The following is a 22,756-nucleotide window of genomic DNA, read 5'->3' on the forward strand; positions in this document are numbered from 1 at the left end:
GCTTCAACTTATGGTACCTTAAGCAACTTTAGACACATGATAAATATAAAACATGAAAAAGCAAAGTTAAAATGTTCTACATACACAATTGTTTTAAAAAATACTCTAATGTGACTTAGTTGTTTGTATTTTAAAAACTCATTTTAGCAAAGTCAAGCTCATATCTGCCACCACTATTTAAAATATCTTATACTTCTTGCATTACTAATCTCTGATGAACACTTCTAGCAAAACTCAGTCTTGCAATCTTTAAAAAGCTCATCATGACAACCTTCTGACATGTTTACATGTGTTCATACTGTCCAAAGATTAATATTTTGTGTCACAAGGGGGTTAAGAAACAGAACAGATTTACTGTGAGTAACCTAGACTTCTCAAAATTTTTTTAATTAATGAAAAATGCACCAAACCAAAAGTTTTCTAAGTTTTATATAGATACAAATGAAATTCAAATTATTTTTCCAATATACCAAACCTGGTTGTTTTTTAAAAAAATTAAAAATAAGTACAACATGCATAGGTTATTCCACATCACATGCTTTATTTGGACTTAAACATTTATAATTTCATTCTAAACACTTGGTTGACATACATTTGGATGTATGTAGTTAGGCTATACAGAATATACAAACCAAAGCTGGACGAATAATACATAGGTTTTTCAAAAATGATGTTTCATAAAGGATACAGAAAAAGGAAAAATAACCACACATCTGGAATCTCAGAACTACTGAAAAATAAAACTACAGAGAGGCAAAATATAAACAATTCCAAGAACACACAAATTATCATCCTTGAAAAAAGAAATTACAGGACAGCATCTGCCATTCTTTGAAGAACTAAAATTACTAAAGAAAACACAAATTCATTACAAAGCTAACTATGAACGTACTAATATGTGAAGCAGTATAATTCTACATTAACAATTTTTTCCACAATATAAAGTAATCTTGCTAATCGGTAATTTCTAATCCTTTCCTAGTATGAATTTAACTACTGACTTTAGTAACTGGTAGCCTCATTTCTGGCATACAATATGAAATGACATGTAATTTTATTAAATTCAAAGTACTAGAATATAGCCAATTTTAAACTATCTGATAAAGATGTATGCAAAGGCCTTCTTAAAAAACAAGGCTATAATATATGAATATAATAAAACTAGTTTACCAAGATTTCAAATAACAAAATGGTTATATAAATGCATACATTATACTTCCTAAGAAAAAAACCATCAAATCAAAGATCACAAAAGTATTACCACAAAGTAAAGTCATAACTTTTCACCACTCATCTTTGTCCCTGCATCTTCGGTACAGCTGTCTAATTCAGCAAGATCGCTTTTTGATTCAGTATGGCTTTCCTGCATTGCCACTGTGTTTCCAGCATCACTGTTCGAAGAAGCAGCTGTAGCAGCTTGTTCAGCAGGATTTTCTTCGCCCTCTACTTTAGCTAGCCTGTAACTAGTCAGCATCTCCTCCAGAAGTTGTCGGTAGTTTCCCCTATGATTAATTCTCATTTGCCTGAGAGCTTCCACCAATTTCCCCTGTGATCCACTTTCCTCTGCTTCATCGGAGGCCTTTTTTTAAGATTCAAGACCCCAGTGTCAGTAGACAAACTAGGATATCACACGTATTTCACAACATATCACAGCAAAACACTCATTTCTCTACCATGAGTAATATAGTCTAAGCATGAGAACATTTCATTAAGAATCAAGTGTTACTGTGTCAATTAACAAAAATTTCCAATCGAAATACCTCTAGTTATTTTTAGCAAATGAGCATCATGAACTATTAACGTCTTATTTTACATTGATAAGTGTAATCTGAAATTTACTTGCTAGCAAAATTCAACAGCAACACAGCATCTCCTAAAAGCAACTGACTTCAAAAGAAAATAATAGGCTATAATTATTTAGTAACTAAAGGAAATTAGTGTTTAAAGCAATAGGAAAGGACAGAAAGCAGGCCATTAGAACATTAGTTTCTTCATTTCTGCTGAATGACAGGAAGGAGAAGAGAAACAAAATGCAGTATTATATAAACTAAATTTGGGGGAATTGTAAAATTTCTGTGGATAAAAATTTTACTTATTTTTTGTCATCAAATATTTTACTAAAAATCTCTAGATTAAAATCATTTTAAACATTATAATAAAATATGAATATTAAACTACTCAATTTTTTTTATATTTTACCGAATTTTGTAAAACTGACAGATTTCTCCTATAGTAGCTACTTAACCTTGTTTGCAGAACAAACTCTAATATCCAAGCTGATCATACTGATACGCTGACAGATACAACTCAACCTTATATGTGCCTCCTGACATGATGTGCTAGGGAGGACAAACCTATGTCTTGTGATCTTGCCAAAAAATGTTTAATTAAGCTAATTCCCAATATAATAAGAAAACAGGGAACACAGAATTATGTGAAAAAACACAAGGAAACTATCATATGATCCAGAATGTAGGACATCCTATTAAAAGCTGGCTTAGACTTATTTTCAGTGTTAAGGGTAAAAACAAACTGGGAGCTTAGTTAAAGGCTTGCTTAACATGCTTGACCGGTAACAACTGGACTAGACCATGTAACAATTTTAACAGTCTTTCTATGGACAACTGAGAATATGTGGACTTTATATTAGATGATATTAAATTTATTACCAATTTTCTTAGGTATAATAATATAGTAATTATGATTATGTAAACAAATGTCCTCATTCTCAAGAGCTGTGTGCCAAAATATTTAGAGGTAAAATATTTTATCAGCGCTTTGCTGTCAAAAGTTCAGTCAGTTTAAAAAAAAAAAAAAGGCCAGGAATGTACACATAGAGCAAAGAGAGCAAATATGGTAAAATGAAGATGTCCACTATGACCATTTCAATTTTTCTATACGTTTGGAAGTTTTCACCATAAAATGTTGGGAAAATAAAATACAAAAAGGCTACTGATATAGATCTGATACAAACTCTTAACCATCTTTGGAGGTTGTTACTCCGTAATTCTACAACAAAGGTAATATGACTATAGCCATATAGTAAATGGCGATGCTTATTATTAGAAACATGAGAGCACTTGAGTATTTTTTTTAAGTGTAAAAGCAAGAGATAATACTGTGTACAGCATATGTTTTATGTGTAGGCATATGTGTGCCCATATTCTTTAGGATATTACATGTAAAATGCCTAGGAAGAAAGGAAACACAGCTATATAGAAATGATAATAATGGGTGATGAAGTTTCAGATGCTTTGACTACTCCAATTTTCTACATCAAGCATATTAACTATCAAAATAACTTTTTTTTTTTAATTTGCAAAATTTAGTGTGTGGAGAGAACATAATAAAATATGGTCTCTTAAGATTTTTCTCCCCCCATTTACCTTTCTTTCTGTACTAAATAAACATTATTTCCCTAAATACAGTTTCTAATTTGAATCCATTCAGGAAAGGTTAAGATGGAACAATGAGTTAAATGCTTGCTGATCATAAACCATATCAATTTTTAATCAGGTCTTCCAAAAGGAAATTTTCTATTTGAGAGTGTATCACAAAGAACTTTTAATGGAAGGTATAAGACTCCTCTCTGCCCTCCAAATAAAAAGCCCTCAAACCAACAACTACCTTTGACAACTCCCTTGGACACTGAAACAAAATCAAGTGGACAATAGAGAACTCAACCCTGGTTTCACATTAGAATCACCTGTAGAGTTTCTAAAATTATACAGATGCCAAACTCCAAGCCATGGTATTCAGATTCAGTGAGCTGGGATGATTTTCTTAAAGCCTGAAAGGTGATTCTGATACATAGCAAAGGTTGAGAACGACTGATAAACCGTCTTACTTCCCTGAGCTGATTGATAAGGTTGGATCAAAGCTGTTATATGTGGATGTATCTCACACTCCATCTGACATCTAGATCATCACAGTAATCATCTACATTTCTGTGAAGGGCTACAGTAGTGGTAGCTGGGGAGAGAGAGGTAGTTGCTTTATAAAAAGCACACTAAAACCCAAACTCTAAATTCAATAGGAATGGATTTACAATAGCCAATTGAAAAGAATTTGAGTTAATGACCACATTTAAGTCATTCTATATTATAGCAAATTACATTTTCCTATTGTGCTGGACATAGATAGGTGAAACCTCTCCATTTCATCTGATGTTTCAAAATACTGTTATACAACAGTCATGGATTTTCATTAATATCAGAAAATGAATCTATTGTTTAGCTGCACCTTCTTTACCTGAACTCACACAAAAGGTACCTCAGGTTTACACCTCTATCAGAGCAATTCATTTCACCTTGCAACTGTTGACAAGTCTCTCCAGTTGCACTATAAAATCTTTTAGACAAAGATAATTTCTATTCCTTTCTGTATCCTCCCAACCACCTAGGGATGAAAAATTAATGCTTGTGCTAAGAACTTAATATACATAATTTCATTTAATCCTTGTAGGTACTCTATTATAATAGATACTGTAACTCTAGTTTTTATAAGCGAAGAAACTAAGGCACAGAGAGATTTAAGTTATTTGTCAGGATGACAATGCTAGGAAGTGACAGAGCTCAGATTTGTCTACAAGTGTAATCCACATCAATGTCCCTCTGAATGTTCTTCTGACTACATTACAGTAACAGTTTTGCAGAGTAAAGCGCCTCATGTAAATAGATGCTTACTAAATAAATAATTAAAATTATTGTTGAGTTGGACCACAAATTATTTCATATTGAAGTCTATAATGTATTTTCTTATAATAGAAAAATTAATGAAATTACAGGACAAAAAAATCATATTAGATGGGACAGTTTAAATTAGTCTGCAAAATAAATTTAAGACAATTACAGACATGGAGATTTAGGACTCTTCCCTCAGATTCTGTTTTTAAGGTTTTACTGTCACCTAGACTAACTCAGCTTGAGAATCAAATTTCCCATTATGAAAACACTGCCTTACACGAAATAAGACCCAGATAAATAGATAAATCAAAAAAGACAGCAAAAGGTGGGTAGGGAAATCTAAGCCCATTTTAAAAATAGAATTTAATTAGCTAAAATTCATCTGCAGCAATTTTTTAAAAACACAGTCGCCAGAAGTGACACTCTTCCAATAGTGGGGAAACTTAAGGAACGCTAGTACAGATATTTACTGTGTGGCTTTCTCTGTTTTTTGGGGTCCTCATCCCTGCTTGTCAGGTAAAAATAATCTTAAGAAGGTTCTCAAATATGACTTCATGAGATACAATTAAGAGTGACTAATAAAGAATCTAATAAATCATATATCATCTCCAAGTATCGTGTAAACTTCAGTCAATCTGAAATAATTTTAAAGAGTCACTTAAAATGGTAAAGACCAAAGCTATGAGGAGTACGTCAAATGACACCTTAAAAAAGTGACTAAAGTTAGTGTGTTTTCAAACAGTGTAGGTAGATCTTCCCCATAAAAAATGCTTTGACAAGTGAAAAAGTAAATGAGAAACAATTTATTAAAAAAACAGTATTCACAAAGTCCTAAAACTGTGATATAAAAATATAATTGATCTATTTGAAATAAAATTAAAAAGATTTGTCTATAAAATTTAGTAATGTGAAAACAGAAAAGGAAGATTTTGGGGGGCTTTAGTTTTCTTTCCTTCCATTCTCAAAATCCAAATACCTTAAATTTTTTAAATTAGAATAAAAGTGTGTATTTAAATGAAAAATAACTAATAAGATACTGGGCTTGACTGCTTAATCTCAACAAGTTTATAAACTATTCATCAAAAATGGAATATTTTAAGACAACTAAACATGAGAATTGGAAATGATTTTTCTTACATGAGAGAGGTGGGGTATAGACACATATGTAACCTCTAAATATCAGAGAGGCTGCATGGAAAGGTATAAAAGGAACAGATGGAGGCACTCTGACTTACGCTCCAATTCTAGCTACTCAATCCATCTAGCTCTGCAGCCTGGGCAAGCTACTCCTTTGCACCAATTCTTAGTCTTCTCTGTAAAGTAAGGATGCTGAGTTACCTACATAGTATGTAGATACAGTTATGCAGATATGGCTTAGCACAAGTAGGAGTTGGGAAAATACAAGTTCCTAAGAATCATCAACTTATATAGCTATTTGATCACTGGTATAATAATTCAAAAGTATTTTAAGTCTCCTTTGAGGGAAGAACTTAACCTTTTGGCGTGAAAAATATAAAGCTCAAATAATAAACTTTCTTACTCATGAGCAACCTCAAATTAGTTTTTAAAATATATGACTTAAAAATAATCTTAGCATACAATTATAGTGAAAGAAACAGAAATGTTCCTTATTTAACTAATATTTACTGAGCTCTCAACATATACCAGACACTGCTAAAGGAGCTGGGGAACAGCCATAAACAAATTGAACGAAGTCCCAGATCTCAAAAGAATTTAAATTAGAGTTATAAAACTAGACTAGCATTTTTTAGATAAACAACAAGGACCTACTGTAGAGCACAGAGAACTATATTCAATATCTTATAATAACCTGTAATGAAAAAGAACCTGAAAAAACTGAAAACTGTGTATCACTGTGCTGTCCACTTTAACACAACTCTGTAAATCAACTATACTTGAATTAAAAACAAACTAGCATTTTAAAAGAAGAAAGAGTGGGGGTTATCACAGAGCCCTACGTAATATAACGATAACTTAGAGCAAAATGTAATTTTTTACTTTTTCTGGTCCCCTAGGTTATTATTCTTTTGGGGGTCACAGACTCCTTGGAGGAACTAATGAAAATCAGACATACTCTAATCATTAAATAGTATTTATGCACACACATAAATATATCTGCAAAAACTTTTGGAGGATTCACACACCCCTTTATTAAAATTTCAAGCTTGATTCTTTTCCAGATACTGATTTTAAAGCTGGGAAAGTATCAATATTGCTTACATTAAGAAGACTGAACATATTCCAGAAAGTTGAACAGAAAAAAAAAAGTTAAGTAAAACACTTTAAAATTCCCCTAAATAATGACTTTCCTGAATATATTTTAAATATATTCTGACTTATATTCAACTCAGGTTTTTTAAAAATACTTTTATTAACCAAAAGACTTTTTTTAATATAAGAAAAGTGAATGAATACCCATTTCTGGTAATTCTGGTAAGCATTTATAGCAGAACAATTCTATTCTCTTTGATATAAAGCAGATGTTTTAGGATTCTAAATAATCTTTGATTTACTGTGACTAGCATTTGTATTTTTAAATATCTGAATGAATAATTACTTTTATTTAAAAAATATTTTTAAAATGAGCTCCCCTCCTTCCCATACAACTGTCTCCTCTTCTGTCTTTCTAGCACCCTCCTGTCTTGCCCATTCTGCAAGTTAACTGTATCAGCCCCTGCCACTCTGTACTTCCTGGCAGCAACTTCCACTTGGCACAGATCTGACCAAGCTGAGAAGCATTCATAGAGCACTTCTGTGCTTCAAGTTAAGGCCTAAGAATTTAATCAAACATTATCATTTCTTCAGTTTTCTGTTTCTTTTGTATTTTTTAGTATACTTCCACTTTTGATTATGGTTCAACATTTTTCTAAGGTTGTGATTATTCTGAAAGGGTAAAGTAATGTTTCCCAACATAGGATTCTGTTTTTATAGTAAACAGGAAGTTTCTCTAATTCACACATCTACCTACTAATGAGCTTACACTTAAGTGTCTCTGTGGTCATGCACAACTACTTGACCCCTAGCATGTTTTCCACCTAACACTGCATATGTCTCTAACAAATGAGAATGCCAGGTACTCCTTTGAGTCTGCCATTCTCACACCATAAACACGCAGTGGCTCCTCACTCTGAAATATAAAGTCAAAGGTGTCTCCAATCTATTCCAAAATACTTCTGGCATTTTGAATTCTTATTTTTCACCACAGCAGTTTCCTGCTCTAGCCAAAATGACATCCGCTCTTTCAAAGATAGCTTAAACTTTGTTCTTGCCTCTCCCAATCCACATTAACTATAATCTTCTTTTAATTTCTGCCATTCAAACCATTCTTCAAATCTAATCTTATCTCTGAAAATCTGACTGTCCAAGCAATCACTCTACAATTCACACGGCAATCAGTCTATATTTTGCGTTTCTTTTTGTTCTTTGGTAAATGACGTGAAACCTTTTTATTACTTAACTTCTCTGCTTGTATCAACACTGCCGGCTGCATTCAAAGCAGGGATGGGGGACCTTGCCTTTTGTTTCATAATCTCCTCCCACATCAATTCATTACATGGTGGATCATCAGTGTTTATATATAAAGGTGATTAACTATACATTTCCTTGATTTATAATCATATAATAATCACCAGGGCTTCCCTGGTGGCTCAGACAGTAAAGAATCTGCCTGCAATGTGGCAGATCTGGGTTTAATCCCTGGGTTGGAAAGATCCTCTGGAGAAGGGAATGGGCACCCACCCTAGTATTCTTGCCTGGAGAATTCCATGGACAGAGACTGGTGGGCTGCAGTCCGTGCGCTTGGAAAGAGTTGGACATGACTGGGCAACTAACACTTTCAATTTCAATTCAAATAATCATCTTTAAGGCCAGTTTTATATCCAGAGCAGCTCTCCTCAGTTTCATGGTTCTGTTGCCTATTTATTCACTGCTTACATAGCTACTATGTATAATACATATTTTCTACTTTTAAAGAAAGTTTAAAATTCATCCTTTCGTTGTTGTTGTTCATCCTTGGTGTATGTTTAACAGAAATTCTGGGTTATAAACTTTTTTGTTTGGAATAAAAGCTGCGAACTTTCTTGAGAGACTAAGAAACCTAGCAAGTATATTATGAAATAATTTTTCAGATTACACACTGGGGCTGCATTTTCAAACATGTGAGGGAACAAAGTAATTATGTGGCTAATAATGAATCAGTAACTACTTGAGGGCTTAGTTCCTCCAACCTTGGTAGTGGCTGCTACGTGGAACCTATAATCTAGCTGAAGAGGTAAGGCTCTTTTTACCTCCCAACTACTACCATCTTTCTTGACATCCTATCCTCACTTGTTTGGTTTGGAGTTGTCTAAATGCATCAAATGACGTTATCTTTATTCTTAAATTAATTTCCACAGCTTTGGACACAATTCTGAATACTTTAGAGGTACCTGACACAAAAGAAAGTCTCAGAATCACTGCTCTAAACCCAGGTATAAATTCTGTTATTAGCAATATATAGTATAATTTTATTCAGGTAACTAAAATGCATTAGTTGTAAAAATTTCCCTTTTAGTCAATGTAACTTTTATTGCTAAGAAAAAAACAAATTATATGATACTGCTGTGCAATAATGAAGCCTGGAAAACAATGCAATTAAAATGACACATAATTACTACCAGTGGCCAATAGTGGTCTCTCAAGACCTGCCAAGAGGAGCTGGAGCATAGAGGCTATTTCCTCTCAATAAGTTTTAGTACTAAGTTTGGCTCTCCTAAATCTTTGAAGCATACATGTTAAAATTAAATTGTTCAGTTTTAGATGTCCAAAAACTTGAAAACTCTATGAGAAGACAGTTATTTGAATTACTAACTTTGAAATTTAGGGCAGTTTTTTTTTTTTTTTTTTTTTTAAAGGCTACTGTTTGGCCTCCTAGTACTAGTATTAAAATAAAATTAAAAACCTACAGAGGAGCAGTTGATCAGTATTTCTAAGGAAGGCAAAGGGACAAAGAGTTTTGCTCTGATGAAGCACAGTAGAGTACAACAAAAAATGGTCATCCCAGTTCAACATGTATACCCAGAGCACAACAAGAAGGCTAGAATGCAATTATTCTCAGGTGTTCAACTGGGCACAAAAGAGGCACTGAAAGGTCTAGTCTATAAAATAAGAGTCTGAAAGGTCTAGTCTGATCACGATCACTAACTTCCAGTGATTGCAGCAGCCTGCTGGAGGAGAAATGGACACATTTAAAAGCACATTCTTTGTTTGCCTCAAAATTAAGATTTAAGGGAGAAGGAGAAGGAAAGGCAAGACACACAGGGAAGAAATAAGTACAGCCCACACAAAAAGGTATTTGATGCCCATTAAATGACAACAGACCTATCTACAAAACAGAACTTTAGCTCTATCTTCCACTTCAATACATCTCCTTAAACTTTAACTGACTCTTTAAAATGAAAAGCAGTCATTGTGTATATGTATATTTATAGCCACTGTTTATATAATAAGATTATTTAAAATACTTAAGAAATAAAACAAAACTTACCCCATCACTTTCTCTATGTGGATTCAGCCTACTATAAACAGCTTCAATAACATGGCGCCTAAAAAAAATTATGCTTTAGTTTTATTAAATTACATAGTTACTAAGCTTCTGCATATTTAAAATAATACTTCATATATCTTGACTACAGTCAAAAATTAACTGTCCCAATAAATACCTGCCAAGAACAGTTTCTGCATTTCACTCAGAATTTGATCCTGCACAATCCATCTGTTCTCATTTACTAAGGGAAGAAGGATCCTCAGCCCCAAAGAATATAATAAATAATGTCTTAAAAAGAAAATCTTTTGGATGAAATTTAAATGTTCTTTTCTAGTATAAGAACTGTCAACCCATTTCATCTTTAGATAATTGATGTACTTCTAACCCCAAATTATTTAATTACTAATTATAAATGAAGTCAAAATTAGTTCTTTTTGTTCTACTTACTTGCCAGCAAGACCTCCCCCAGGAGGCAAATTTGGGATATTTTCTGCAGACAAGATGCGCATGACGTGGGCAAGATCAGGCATCCCTTCCTCACCAGACTTCTCCATAATTTCTGCAGGTTTTTAAGAAGAGTTCCTGAATTAATGTGATAACTCAGAATTCACAAAGTGAAACAAGAGGTACTACTTAGCAATACTATCACACAAGGAACAAAAAAAGGTAAGATAAAAAGTTACTTGCATATATATACTCATTCTAGCATTATTCATAAAAGCAAAAACTGGAACATTAAATGTCCAATAAAGGAACAATTAAGAAAACTTCAGAATAGCCACTGAGTGAAATGGCTTATAATCACTACAATGATCCCTATGAACAAGGCACAGCCACATGGAAACACATTTTTTTATATGAAAACACATTATATATATATATATTTATATATATATATTATATATAAATATAATATAGCATATATTATATGCTATAATTACAGGAAAAGAAAAGCAATGGAAGGATAAGGATTATAAGGGAAGATTAAAATTTGCTTTATAGGTTTTTGTCTAAACAGTATGTTCTATAATCTATTTATTTTTGCCTTTATGAATCCATTGCTTTATTATTTTCACCAGGTACAATTTATTTAAAACAAAAAAGGAAAATAAATCTCAGAATTTGCTAATACTCTAACAAAATAAAACATTTATATGTTTCATTTATATTTACAATTTCCAGAAAACAGATTCTTAAGGCATGATTTATCTGGCCAGTATCAAGACAATAAACTTCTTGAAAAATCAGACAACGGCAAACTTACTTTTAAATCAGCAACAAAGCAGTGTCCTAAGCAGCCCTCAAGAGGCTAAATCCAAACGGTTTACCATGCATCCCTCACAAGGACCATGACCTTAACTTTTTATTCAACTCTGCTCCTATTCAACTCTGCCCCGACCCCTAGCTATATTGCCAATTGGTCTGAAACACTTTTTAAACCTATTCAACTAACACTTTTGTATGGTTAAAGTGTATTCACCTTCATGTTTCAACCTCATGTGTAACTTTCTCAGATCCTTCTCTGACCCATGCCTGGATAGGAGTGTTGCTAGATACTCCCACTATACATGATATTTACTAGATTACAGACTGTAAACTTCATGAAGGCAGGACTGTGTTTTTCTACCTTACACTCTATCTCTATAGTCCAAGAATTCTCAACTTCAGCACTACAGATGTTTTAGACAATTTTTTGCTGTGAAGGTTGTCCTGTGCACTGCAGAATGTTAAGGAACATTCTGGCCTCACTCACTGGATGTCAGTGGCACCCTCTCTTTTATGAGACCAAATCTGTCTCCAGACATTGTTGTATGCGGCATGAGGGACAATCTCCCCTAACCCAAACCCACTGCAGTCTAGCACTTCACCAACCAACTTTCACATACCACTGGTACCTCTGCAATCCAATCCTCCCCCACCACCTGTCACCTGCTTCAACGCATGATTTCTAACTGGTCTCTTGGCTTCCTCTCTCCTGTCTCTCTTTACAATCTCTTCTTCACGGAGCAACAGAGAGAGGTCCTTTAAAAAGTCAGATCATGTTACTCTTGCACTCAACATCTTCCATGACTTCCCAACACTTAAAGTCCAAAGTCCTCATTTGTGTCTGCAGAGTAGTACATGATCTGCTCGTTAGCAATTTCTCCTAGTCTTTCACTTTTCTACCAGCTCTTTCTAGTCCAGCCATACACTCTAAGCACATTCACTCCTCAGTTCTTATTGCTCCCTTTGCTGGAATGTTCTTTCCCCAAATAGCCACTCTTTCCCATATACAGTCATCTGCTTAAATGTTTTTCCTCAAAAAGACCTTCCTAACCAATATTCCTTGCTACTGTCTGCCTACTGTTCTGTTTTCTTCTATTAAAAAAATACACACACACACATACTGGTCTCCACTAGATTATAAACTCCATGAGATCAGGAACACATTTGCTTTGTTTTCTGCTACCTTCCCAGTGACTCACATGCTCAAGGACTGCTGAAGTAATGAATACATACAGAAGGCATTCACCAGATATCTAATCAATTTAGGTTAAAGACTATTTAACATTATACCTCTCCTCTGCACACCCAATAAAAACACATACACAGACTTGCCAATATACCAGAACGCTTTCACCTCAAAATTCTAATATCAAATTACATGACTTTAAACCCTAACAGAAATACAGTGCTCTTGAAGAACAACTGCTTCTAAAAAAGAAGTTAGGTACCAAGGCATATTGATCTGTAGTGGCTGCTTTTTCAAGGATTTTAAAGAGCTTTTTAATTGAGTGATTATAATCAAGTGTGTACCACAGGCCCCAAGATCACATCATATTAATACATATTTGTTATATCTGCCATATAATGTATCTTTTGGATAGTTTAAAATCATACAAAATAATATTAAATTTTAACAACCCACATTGAGCTGAACTGACCACACATTTAAGAAATTAAAATTTAGCTGTTACAGAAGAGTTAATAAAAGCTACAGTTTGCTGCAGACTTGTGTGCTAGGCACATCACCAAGTACTTAACAAAGTTATCTCATTTATTTAAAACAAACTGTATGGTTGGTGTTTTTACCTTTAGTTCACAATAAACAAACTGGAGCCTTAAGAGAGATTAGGCAAGTTGGTCAAGATCATATAACATGTAATTGACCAAATTTTAGAGTTCTTCCCCAAATGAAAACTATCTAGCTTCTTTTTTGTCAACAAGGAAATTGGACAATAAGAAACTCTTCCTCGTCTTCTGACAAATTTGAGCCAGCAACCTCCCACCCCAATACACTCGACCTTTCAGAAAATGTATGTTACTAAAAACTCCTATAAACAGCTCCTCTTCATAATTATGACATTATCAACAGGAATGAATGCTTCCAACATGGTCTTCCAAGTGTTTTCACAGGTTCCTTATCTCTCCGTTTCGCTGAAAACACAACTTCACTGACAGTTCAGGGTTGAAGAAATTGCAGACCAACAACAAAAAAATGTTTAGGATGTGCAGACAACTGTAAAGCTAGAAAAGATGAATCAGTCCCTCGCCACCAAATCTGCAAAAGAATGTAGTTTTCTTTTGGTAATTACACATTGGAAATCACCAATCTTTGCATTTCAAAACTTTTACCAATTACTATTGGTATATACCAATATAGCTATTATACATCTAAAACATGACTCGTAAATAGGCCAAATTCAACAAGCTGACCACACCATAATCATTATATCATTCAAATTTACTATTGAAAAGTAATAATGATCAAGCCATAAGGTGTTAGGAAAAAATATAGGTCAATATGTAACCCTGAACCTGCTACTCAATATTATATAACAACTTAAAATGGGAAAAGAATTGAAAAAGAATAGATACATGTATAAGTGAATCACTCTGCTGTGTATCTGAAACTATTACAATATTGTTAATCAACTTTACTCAATATAAAATAGTTTAAAAAATATAAAATAAAATTTTGTATTTTGTTAAAAAAAAAAATGTAACCCTGAATTGAGGAAAGAACTTTGTAAGAATGACATTGAGGCAAAATAAATAAGACCGACATGTGTAACTTCATATAAAATAATTTTATATCTGAAAAGTAGCACATATAAAACTAAAGTATTAAACCAGAGATCCTGCCATAGACTCTAAAATGTATTCTCTATCAAGGTAACCACTAAATGAATATTTCAAAGAATGTATAACTAATGAGCAAATGCAGGGATTAACTCAAATAGAAAATACTGATTAACCCAAAAGGGAAGAAAAAAGGGAAAAGAATAGGTGGAACATATGTAAACAACAGATATAAACCCAAACAATTAGCAAATTATGTTGACGTTAAGGAGACTAGTTTTCCCCTTTCTCATTCCTGAATAATGGATTTTTAGTCCAAAATCTATAGGAAGTTTTAAAAGATTTGACAAACAAGGAATAATACTTTTGCTTCTTCTTAAAAAAAAAAAAAAAAAAAAAGCATCTTTCTTACCTTCCACCCGTGATTCCAAGTACTTATCCAACTCTGAGTCTTTTCTCATTGCTTCATCTGAGACCTTGGGAGCATTTGAAAAGCAAACTAGTACAATACTCATGTTATCTCGACTTCCCTGTATATTAAAAAAAAGAAAATAAAAATTATACTTCTACAGTCTATCAACTATTATTTACTTTAAGCAATTATTTAATCATCCAGAATGTACACCTTCAACACATTCATTTTCAAAGAACTATTTGAAGCACTTCCTGAAGAAACAAGGACTCTTAGGTATGGGTAGATGGTAATTATTTTATGATTTCTGAATCTATGCACCTCTTCTTATCTACGTCCATTCCACTACTTGAGAAATGAAGGTATCTTCATACATATTAAATCTTCTAAAAACTCTGTTTCCCACTCAAGACTGCATATTCCCGAAGTGACTTAAGCCCAAAATGCATCCTTCCAAAGAAAATATGCATTTTTCCCCCCTAGCTAATTAACCTGCATTGGAGCAATGCTACTGAAACTCACTAAATTGACATGGATGAAAACTGTGCATTATTAGGATACCCAAGACACTAAACTAAACAAGCAGAGAAAAAAGTTAAACTGGAAACTGTTCTAAGGGCATAGTATCAAATGATCAAATAGATACACTGCAGTCAGATGAAATAACTTTTGAAGAAATGACATCAGACAGTTAGTGTCAGAATTTGGAGAGAGCAGCTAAAACTACTAATTGAAGGACAAATTTTACCGCTGCCTTTTTAATCACACCATCACAAAAGATCTATATCAAAAAGGAAACACGGGATATATACTACTCTATTACCACAAGACTATAAGCAATAAAGTTAAAACAGTTTCTTAAAGGCATATTACTTTTACTGAATTTCTTAAAACCAAATGAAACTGTTCTTAGAATAGTGATCTTTTTTTAACTTCTTCTTTTTTTTTTTTATTTACCACTCTCAAAAATTAAGTCAATGGAGGTGGGATTTGCCAACCCAAGTGAAGAGAGCCAACAACATACCCATGCTACTCTTTTCAGTCATCATGGCCAGAATCTAGGTGAGCACTCTTTGGTTAAGACTTGCCACCTTTTGGGGACCCACATGACACAGTCAAACACAGGCAGGCCTTGAAAAACTTCTGCTAAACCTTAACGGAGCAAAGTTTGAAGGCAGTATAGGTTGAGTCTTAAGAAGACTTCGAAAATAGTAATTCTCTGTACAAATTCTTATGCTTTAATAGAATCATCATGAATATATAAATTCTTAATATCTGGGGGGAAAAAAATCAGGATTTCCAAACTGGCCCAAATGAATTTTATCACTTAATGAAACCCACCAAAACTTTCATAATGACCTAGTATACACTGGCGGGCACTTCCTGATGGTCCAGTGGTTAAGATTCTGTGCTTCCAATGCAGGGGGTATGGATTCAATCCCTGGTTGGGGAACTAAGATCCACACGCCATGTGGTGTGGCAAAAAAAAAAAAACTACACTGGCTATATGAATATATATATCATCGCACACACACACACACACACACATATATATGAAGATATACACACACATATCCCACATATACACTCTATGATTCCAAACAGCAATACATCCCATAGGAATCGGGATTTACCATGTAAATTCAGGTCAGGAAAACTCTTTATACCATAGATATTCAAGAATCAAGCATCACATGAATACCAATGACTTTTTAAAGCAATTTTATGAATAAACAGAATTACCACCTTACATTTTTAGAAATCCAGTTTCTTCTACTCTCTATTTTGTTAACAACAGTGTGAGCATTGTTTACCCATTCTTAATCTATCATATATATATAATTTCCATTAGATTTTTATAAGTTATAAAACGTACATCCTATTATTTGGAAAATTAACTAAAAGATAATTTCAAGAAGTTTAAGTACCTGGAGATATTTAAAGAAAATAATTTACATAAACATCTCAGCATGTGTCATTTCAACGATGGTATTTCTATTTCTACATAAAGACGCTACTACTGCTGCTAAGTTGCTTCAGTCATGTCCGACTCTGTGCGACCCCACAGACGGCAGCCCGCCAGGCTCCCCTGTCCCTGGGATTTTTCAGGCAAGAGTACTGGAGTGGGGTGCCATTGCCTTCTCCGTACATAAAGATGATCTTCCCCTAAATACAAAGTATGGGTGTACTTCATTAATTTTTATATAGCAATTTATATAGCAATTTAAAAAGAGCCTTTCCTTTATGACTCTTTAGTTTTCTAGAGATAAATCATCCTTGCATATTCAGTATACATTTTTTTGTAAAGTCCACAAATGAAATATGCAAAAATCAACTTGAACAATTACAGCAATCAGCCAGATGTTTAAAAACTGATGACTTCAGCACCTTTTCATTTTTTATGACAACAGCACAGCAGCAGTGCTTAAAGGAATCAGAACTATTTTAATAGATAGTTATGGGTCAAAAGCTTGGCGTGCTGTAGTTCATGGAATTGCAAACAACAGACATGACTAAGCGACTGAACAACAGATCAAAATAACCAGTGCCCCTGCCATAAGTAAGGGTATCTAAAATTAATCAGAAAATAATTTGATGCTGTTAGTTTTAAAGTTGAATGTTGCATGCTTCTGAAGCATTCTGGATCAAGTCCTGAGCACAGCATATGAAATGGTCTGTGAACAGAATCTTATACTACAAAGTTGTAATTCTTTAAATCACTTTTTTAAAATCTGCCACTCACTGTAGTTATTACATTTACAGTGTTCAAAACAGCCAATTTTAAGGAATAGCCCAAATTTCCACCTACCCAAGAAAGATGAAGGCTATCATTACTTCCTTTCTAAAACACTCAATTCTCCCACCATTCCCTTCTCTTGAATCTATATTTCCCTTTGCACAAATTTACCTCTTCATTTCATAATTGTCAGAACTAAAATTTATTGAGGACTGTAAACCAGATACTGTTCATGCACTTGCCAAAAGCTATATTCTTAGCAACTCCATGAAGAAGATTATTATTATCTCTATTTTATAAAATGAAGAAACCCATGCTTTGCACCAAATGGCAGAGCACAACTCAAAACCAAGCTGTCTGGTTCCAAAGAGCCTATGTTCTAATACTGAAACTGTGGTTCTAAACACGGTACCAAAAAGCCCCAGGAAGCCAAATGTCCTCAGAGATATTCTAAATGAGGGAGGGAAGGACATAGCAATATTCAGTATCTGTGAACACTCTAAACTAGTTTGAGGTAGTTCACACTTTTAACATTAGATAGCGCTATAGTCCTCTCAATGACATTCTCTTTTCCCAAAGCGGAGGTTCTAGGAGTTACTGAGATTAAAGTCAAGTCCTCCAAGGGTGGCACTATCCAGTGATTCCAAGGCTTGAGAAGTTGTGCCATATCCAACAGGTGCAAGCATGTCCTATTATGCAATTATTGTTTTTAAAAGAATGGAATAAATGTTTTCCCATGTATATGTATTATTTTGTTAAATATTATTTGTACACTCATTAAGTTTGGATCTAACTACTTAATACTTATAACTGTTAGATATTAATATGGTTAAGTAGCACTACAAAAAAACTTACTGAGATATTCAGACACCATCAACAAAGAAGGTTTCGGAATTTCTACATTACATATACTGTATTTTTACATCCTTATCTTCCATACTTCAAAAAACCCAGCCACACTCCACTCTAATACTATGTCTACTTTTGCATTATTTATGATTACATTTTCTGAAAACTATAATCAAAAAGCTTCCGAGTTTAGGGTTAAACAACTATTTTAAGGGGTACAGAAGTACATTTTTCCACGTTTTATCAGTGACTTAGATTGATATTGCCTTTTGAAAATGTTATTAATTTCCCCTCAACATAATCCAATTATCAGGTATTATATCTCATTCTTTAAAATAAATAAGCTTCTAATAGGTGGTACATAGATTGATTAAAGGAAATCAAATTATATTTTTAAAAAACTTGAACAAATATTGACTTTTATGATTAAGAAAAACAAAGGGCTAGCAAAGTAACATGCATACATGACCCTACCTTTTATACTTCTATTTTTATGAATAAACACAGAGAATTATTTGGAAGGATATATAACTGTAAACAGTGGCTAACTAAAGGGGATGAGACTGACAAGGAGAGACGTAAAGATTAATAACTTCACTTCAAATATCATCTTGTTTAAATTTTTTTTTATTTTGTAATTACTGAAAAAAGAAAAGGAAGGTCTTAAAAGTTTCCCTTGGGAAAAATTTTTTTCATCAAATCTAATGGGAAACTTTGGTAACATACATGCAAAGCTTAACTCAGAAAGCTTCAATTCTAGACTCTGCTTCAAAATTCATCAAATATCTGACTTACAGCTTCTCTTTATTAAAAAAGTCTTTTATGACAAACTTCCATTTCCTTACTTACAAATTGGAAATAAAAATTTTTACTTTGTTCCCCTCAGAAGGTTACTATGAGGATGAATGTGATCTATAAAGTTATTAAAGGCCATGCAAATGGCTATTACATATTCTATTCCACGGGCTTCCCTGGTGGCTCAGACAGTAAAGAATCTGCCTGCAATGTAGGAGACCTGGGTTTGATCCCTGGGTTGGGAAGATCCCCTGGAGAAGAGAATGGCAACCCACTCCAGTATTCTTTACCTGGAGAATCCCATACACAGAGGAGCCTAGTGGACTACAGTCCATGTGTCACAAAGAGTCAGACACAACTGAGCGACTGACACTTTCACTTTCATTCTATGCAACCGGAAATTAGTTAGCATAAACACCAGAAATGCTACTAGCACTGGCAATAAAATGGAAAAGCTGCTTCCTTAGGGACCATTTTCCCCTAGAGTTAATTATCTAAATAGGGTAATACCTGACCAGAATCATCCAACTCTTATAGCTTCATATTGCTGAATAGCAATTCTGAAAAATGACCATCATAAACAATAATGCTAGCTACCTGTTACGGTTGTTGTGAAAATTAAATAAATTAAAATGTGTAAAAAGTGCTTAAAATAGCATATGGCTCACAAAAAGCAATTTATTGATACTACTGTGATTACAATGGTTATCATAATACCCCAACATTTCGTGAGTTAACATATAAAAATCCCTGTAAACTATTAGGGAATGATAAATGTTAAAAGCGTTAGAAAATTTAACACTTATTTATTTATTTATATATAGCTGAGCCCCAAGGCTTGCAGGATCTTAAGTTCCCTGACCAGGAATCAAACCCAGGCCCTGGCAATGAAAATGCCAAGTTATAAACAGTGGATCATCAAGAAATTTCCAACACTTAACTTAAATCTATTATCAGAAAAAATCTTAAAAGCATCTAGTTAAAAATTCAATCTACTCCATTCACACTTTCTCCTAAAGCAGCTAACACCTGGACCTAGAGTATACTTATTTCATACTAAGTGAAATAAGTCAGACAGAAAGACATATCAACGATTGCTTATACGTGGAATCTAAAAAAAAAAAAAAAAGTACAAATGAATCTATTCACAAAACAGAAATTGAGCCACAGAAAACAAACTTAGAGCTTGTTAAGGGAAGGGGGGAGGGATAAACTAGGAGACTAGGATTGACATATACACACTGCTGCTGCTGCTAAGTCGCTTCAGTCATGTCCGACTCTGTGCGACCCCATAGATGTCAGCCCACCAGGCTCCCCCGTCCCTGGAATTCTCCAGGCAAGAACACTGGAGTGGGTTGCCACTGCCTTCTCCAATGCATGAAAGTGAAAAGTGAAAGTGAAGTCGCTCAGTCGTGTCTAACTCTTCGCGACCCCATGGACTGCAGCGCATCAGGCTCCTCCGTCCATGCAATTTTCCAGGCAAGAGTACTGGAGTGGGGTGCCATCGCTTTCTCCATATACACACTACTATATATAAAACAAGGAGAAGGCGATGGCACCCCACTCCAGTACTCTTGCCTGGAAAATGCCATGGACGGAGGAGCCTGGTAGGCTGCAGTCCATGGGGTCGCACAGAGTCGGACACAACTGAAGCAACTTAGCAGCAACTAGATTCACTTTGTTATATAGCAGAAACTAACACAACACTGTAAATCAACTATACTCCAATAAAAAATTAATTTAAAAAACTGTTTTAAAATTTATTCTACCACACACACACAAAAAATCAGCTAATACCTACTAAGCAATTGCTCAGGGCAAGCACTGGCCAACACACTTTCCATGGATTTTAAAATTTAGATTCAATCTTTCAGACTAAATTAAAAGCAATCATATGCTCTATTTTAATCCTAGTGTTTTAAATACTGCTAACTGGTGGCTTTACAATATAAATTAGTGGAAGGACAGTATTACGGAGTCAGAAAAACAGGAATGGATAAGAGCTTTGTTTAATTCCATAAGTCGCATGTGGTGATTCAAAAAATTCACCTCTATTCCGTTTTAACACAAAAGAGCTAGCTAGGCATCTCAAAACTGATTTCAATATAAATATAACTTCATTCAAAGGCACTAGATAGTCAACTTCATTCAACTAAATTCAATACAGAGATCTGGCATTCCAACCCCTTCTCCCTCTTTACTATCATTTATCATTTCTAAGATTCTGCAATTCTGCCTAGAATCGTTTAACACCATCAACAAAAATATTTAATCACTTTAAACCAATAAAAACCATCAAAGGAAGATACACCACCAGAATCATTTAAACCCCATTCAAAATGGCTAGGTCAAAATTCCTGAAAACTAATATCCTTTATAGGAAAGAGACTGTGCAGTTTATCCAGAATACAAACTTCTCTCCTTACTCTAAATTACAGACATAATAGATTTCTGGCTATCCCCTCAAAACTACGTGTCATTCTGCTACACAACTATGAAAAATGATTTTGATCAACAGATACAGACATGGAGATCTCTCTACAATATACTGTTGAATTAAAAAGCAGACTGCAGAATAACAAGTATAATGAATTCCTTTTTATAAAAATATACACATTCAAGGCAGGCAAAGAAGATGAAAAAATAAGTACCACAATTAAGACAATAGCCCACTTAGGTCGGTGGCAAAATTTTCAAGCGTTCCTTTACATATTCTGTATCACCTTAAAATATACATATACACCCTATATTATCTGGCCTTTTTTTCAATAAACAAACTTTTTGTTTTAAATAATTGGGGAAAACAGTTTTCAGTTCCCAGTTAGGCCAAAAAAAAAAAAAAAAAGCCTGCTTTCGTCTCAAAAGGCCGCACGTCAGAATTTCTCCATACAGAGTCCAAGGAGAGAGACAATTTTAGAACAACTTACTATTTGATCACTGACAACCATCAATATTTCTGTACTTAATTCATCCAGAGAAGCAAAAAAGATACAACATGCTTTAAAACCAAACAAACACACGAACAGTAGAGTACTAGAGATACCATCAAGAAAAAAGCTGGAAACACCAGCCCTTTTATTTTCTCTTTTTGAAGGTGTCTCTTCCCATCCTATGGAAAAGTAATAGACACTTCAACAAAACCTGAGTATTTCCATAGACCCAGAGACCTTTAGAGAAGCTTCCTGGCTATGCTTGTATCTTTCACAGCAACTTACATGGTGAGGAAATAGAGTGGTTCTAATCTAGACAGAGTCAGTCAGTCAAAATCTTTACATCACATAACCAAAGGTTAGTTTTGTCCTGATACCTTCTTCAATCAGAGTCACAGAATACTTACATATTTTAGGTTCTGGTCAGATAACTCAAATTTTAATTGACTGCTATATAGATGCTGTCAAAAGCCCACTTGAAATTACTGAATATTTTAAAGACATTAAAGGAAATTGCTAATTACCTGTTAGTTTGGATGCTCCTGTCTATTACTCTATCGAAATAAGATTCATATAATATTGCAAATGTAAATTAAACTTTAGTGTTCCATAGGAATTCTTAACAAGATTGCATTTTATACTAGTCTTTGGTTCTCTAATTGGGAATGATAAAGGCATCTCTATGGAAACAATTTTGATTATCTCCTATAAAAGTAAGATATTATCCACCATGTCATATTT

General features: G+C 33.9%; 1 protein-coding gene across 4 annotated transcripts in view; it reads right to left on the minus strand.

Moving 5' to 3' along the window:
- The window catches only part of PPM1B (protein phosphatase, Mg2+/Mn2+ dependent 1B), an 89,053-nt gene that overhangs the window by 2,079 nt on the left and 64,218 nt on the right, over nucleotides 1-22,756 (minus strand). For 2 of the 4 annotated variants that reach the window (XM_070379655.1, XM_070379652.1), the window contains 4 exons: nucleotides 14,705-14,822; nucleotides 10,678-10,789; nucleotides 10,231-10,288; nucleotides 518-1,579 (listed from right to left, as the gene is read on the minus strand). In XM_070379655.1, coding sequence (XP_070235756.1) covers nucleotides 1,274-1,579; nucleotides 10,231-10,288; nucleotides 10,678-10,789; nucleotides 14,705-14,807 — 579 coding nt within the window. In that variant the 5' untranslated portion in view covers nucleotides 14,808-14,822 and the 3' untranslated portion in view covers nucleotides 518-1,273. The other 2 variants (XM_070379653.1, XM_070379654.1) reach the window with 2 other exon arrangements.

The sequence above is a fragment of the Bos mutus genome, chromosome 11 (assembly GCF_027580195.1).
Source record: "Bos mutus isolate GX-2022 chromosome 11, NWIPB_WYAK_1.1, whole genome shotgun sequence".
NCBI lineage: Eukaryota > Metazoa > Chordata > Mammalia > Artiodactyla > Bovidae > Bos > Bos mutus.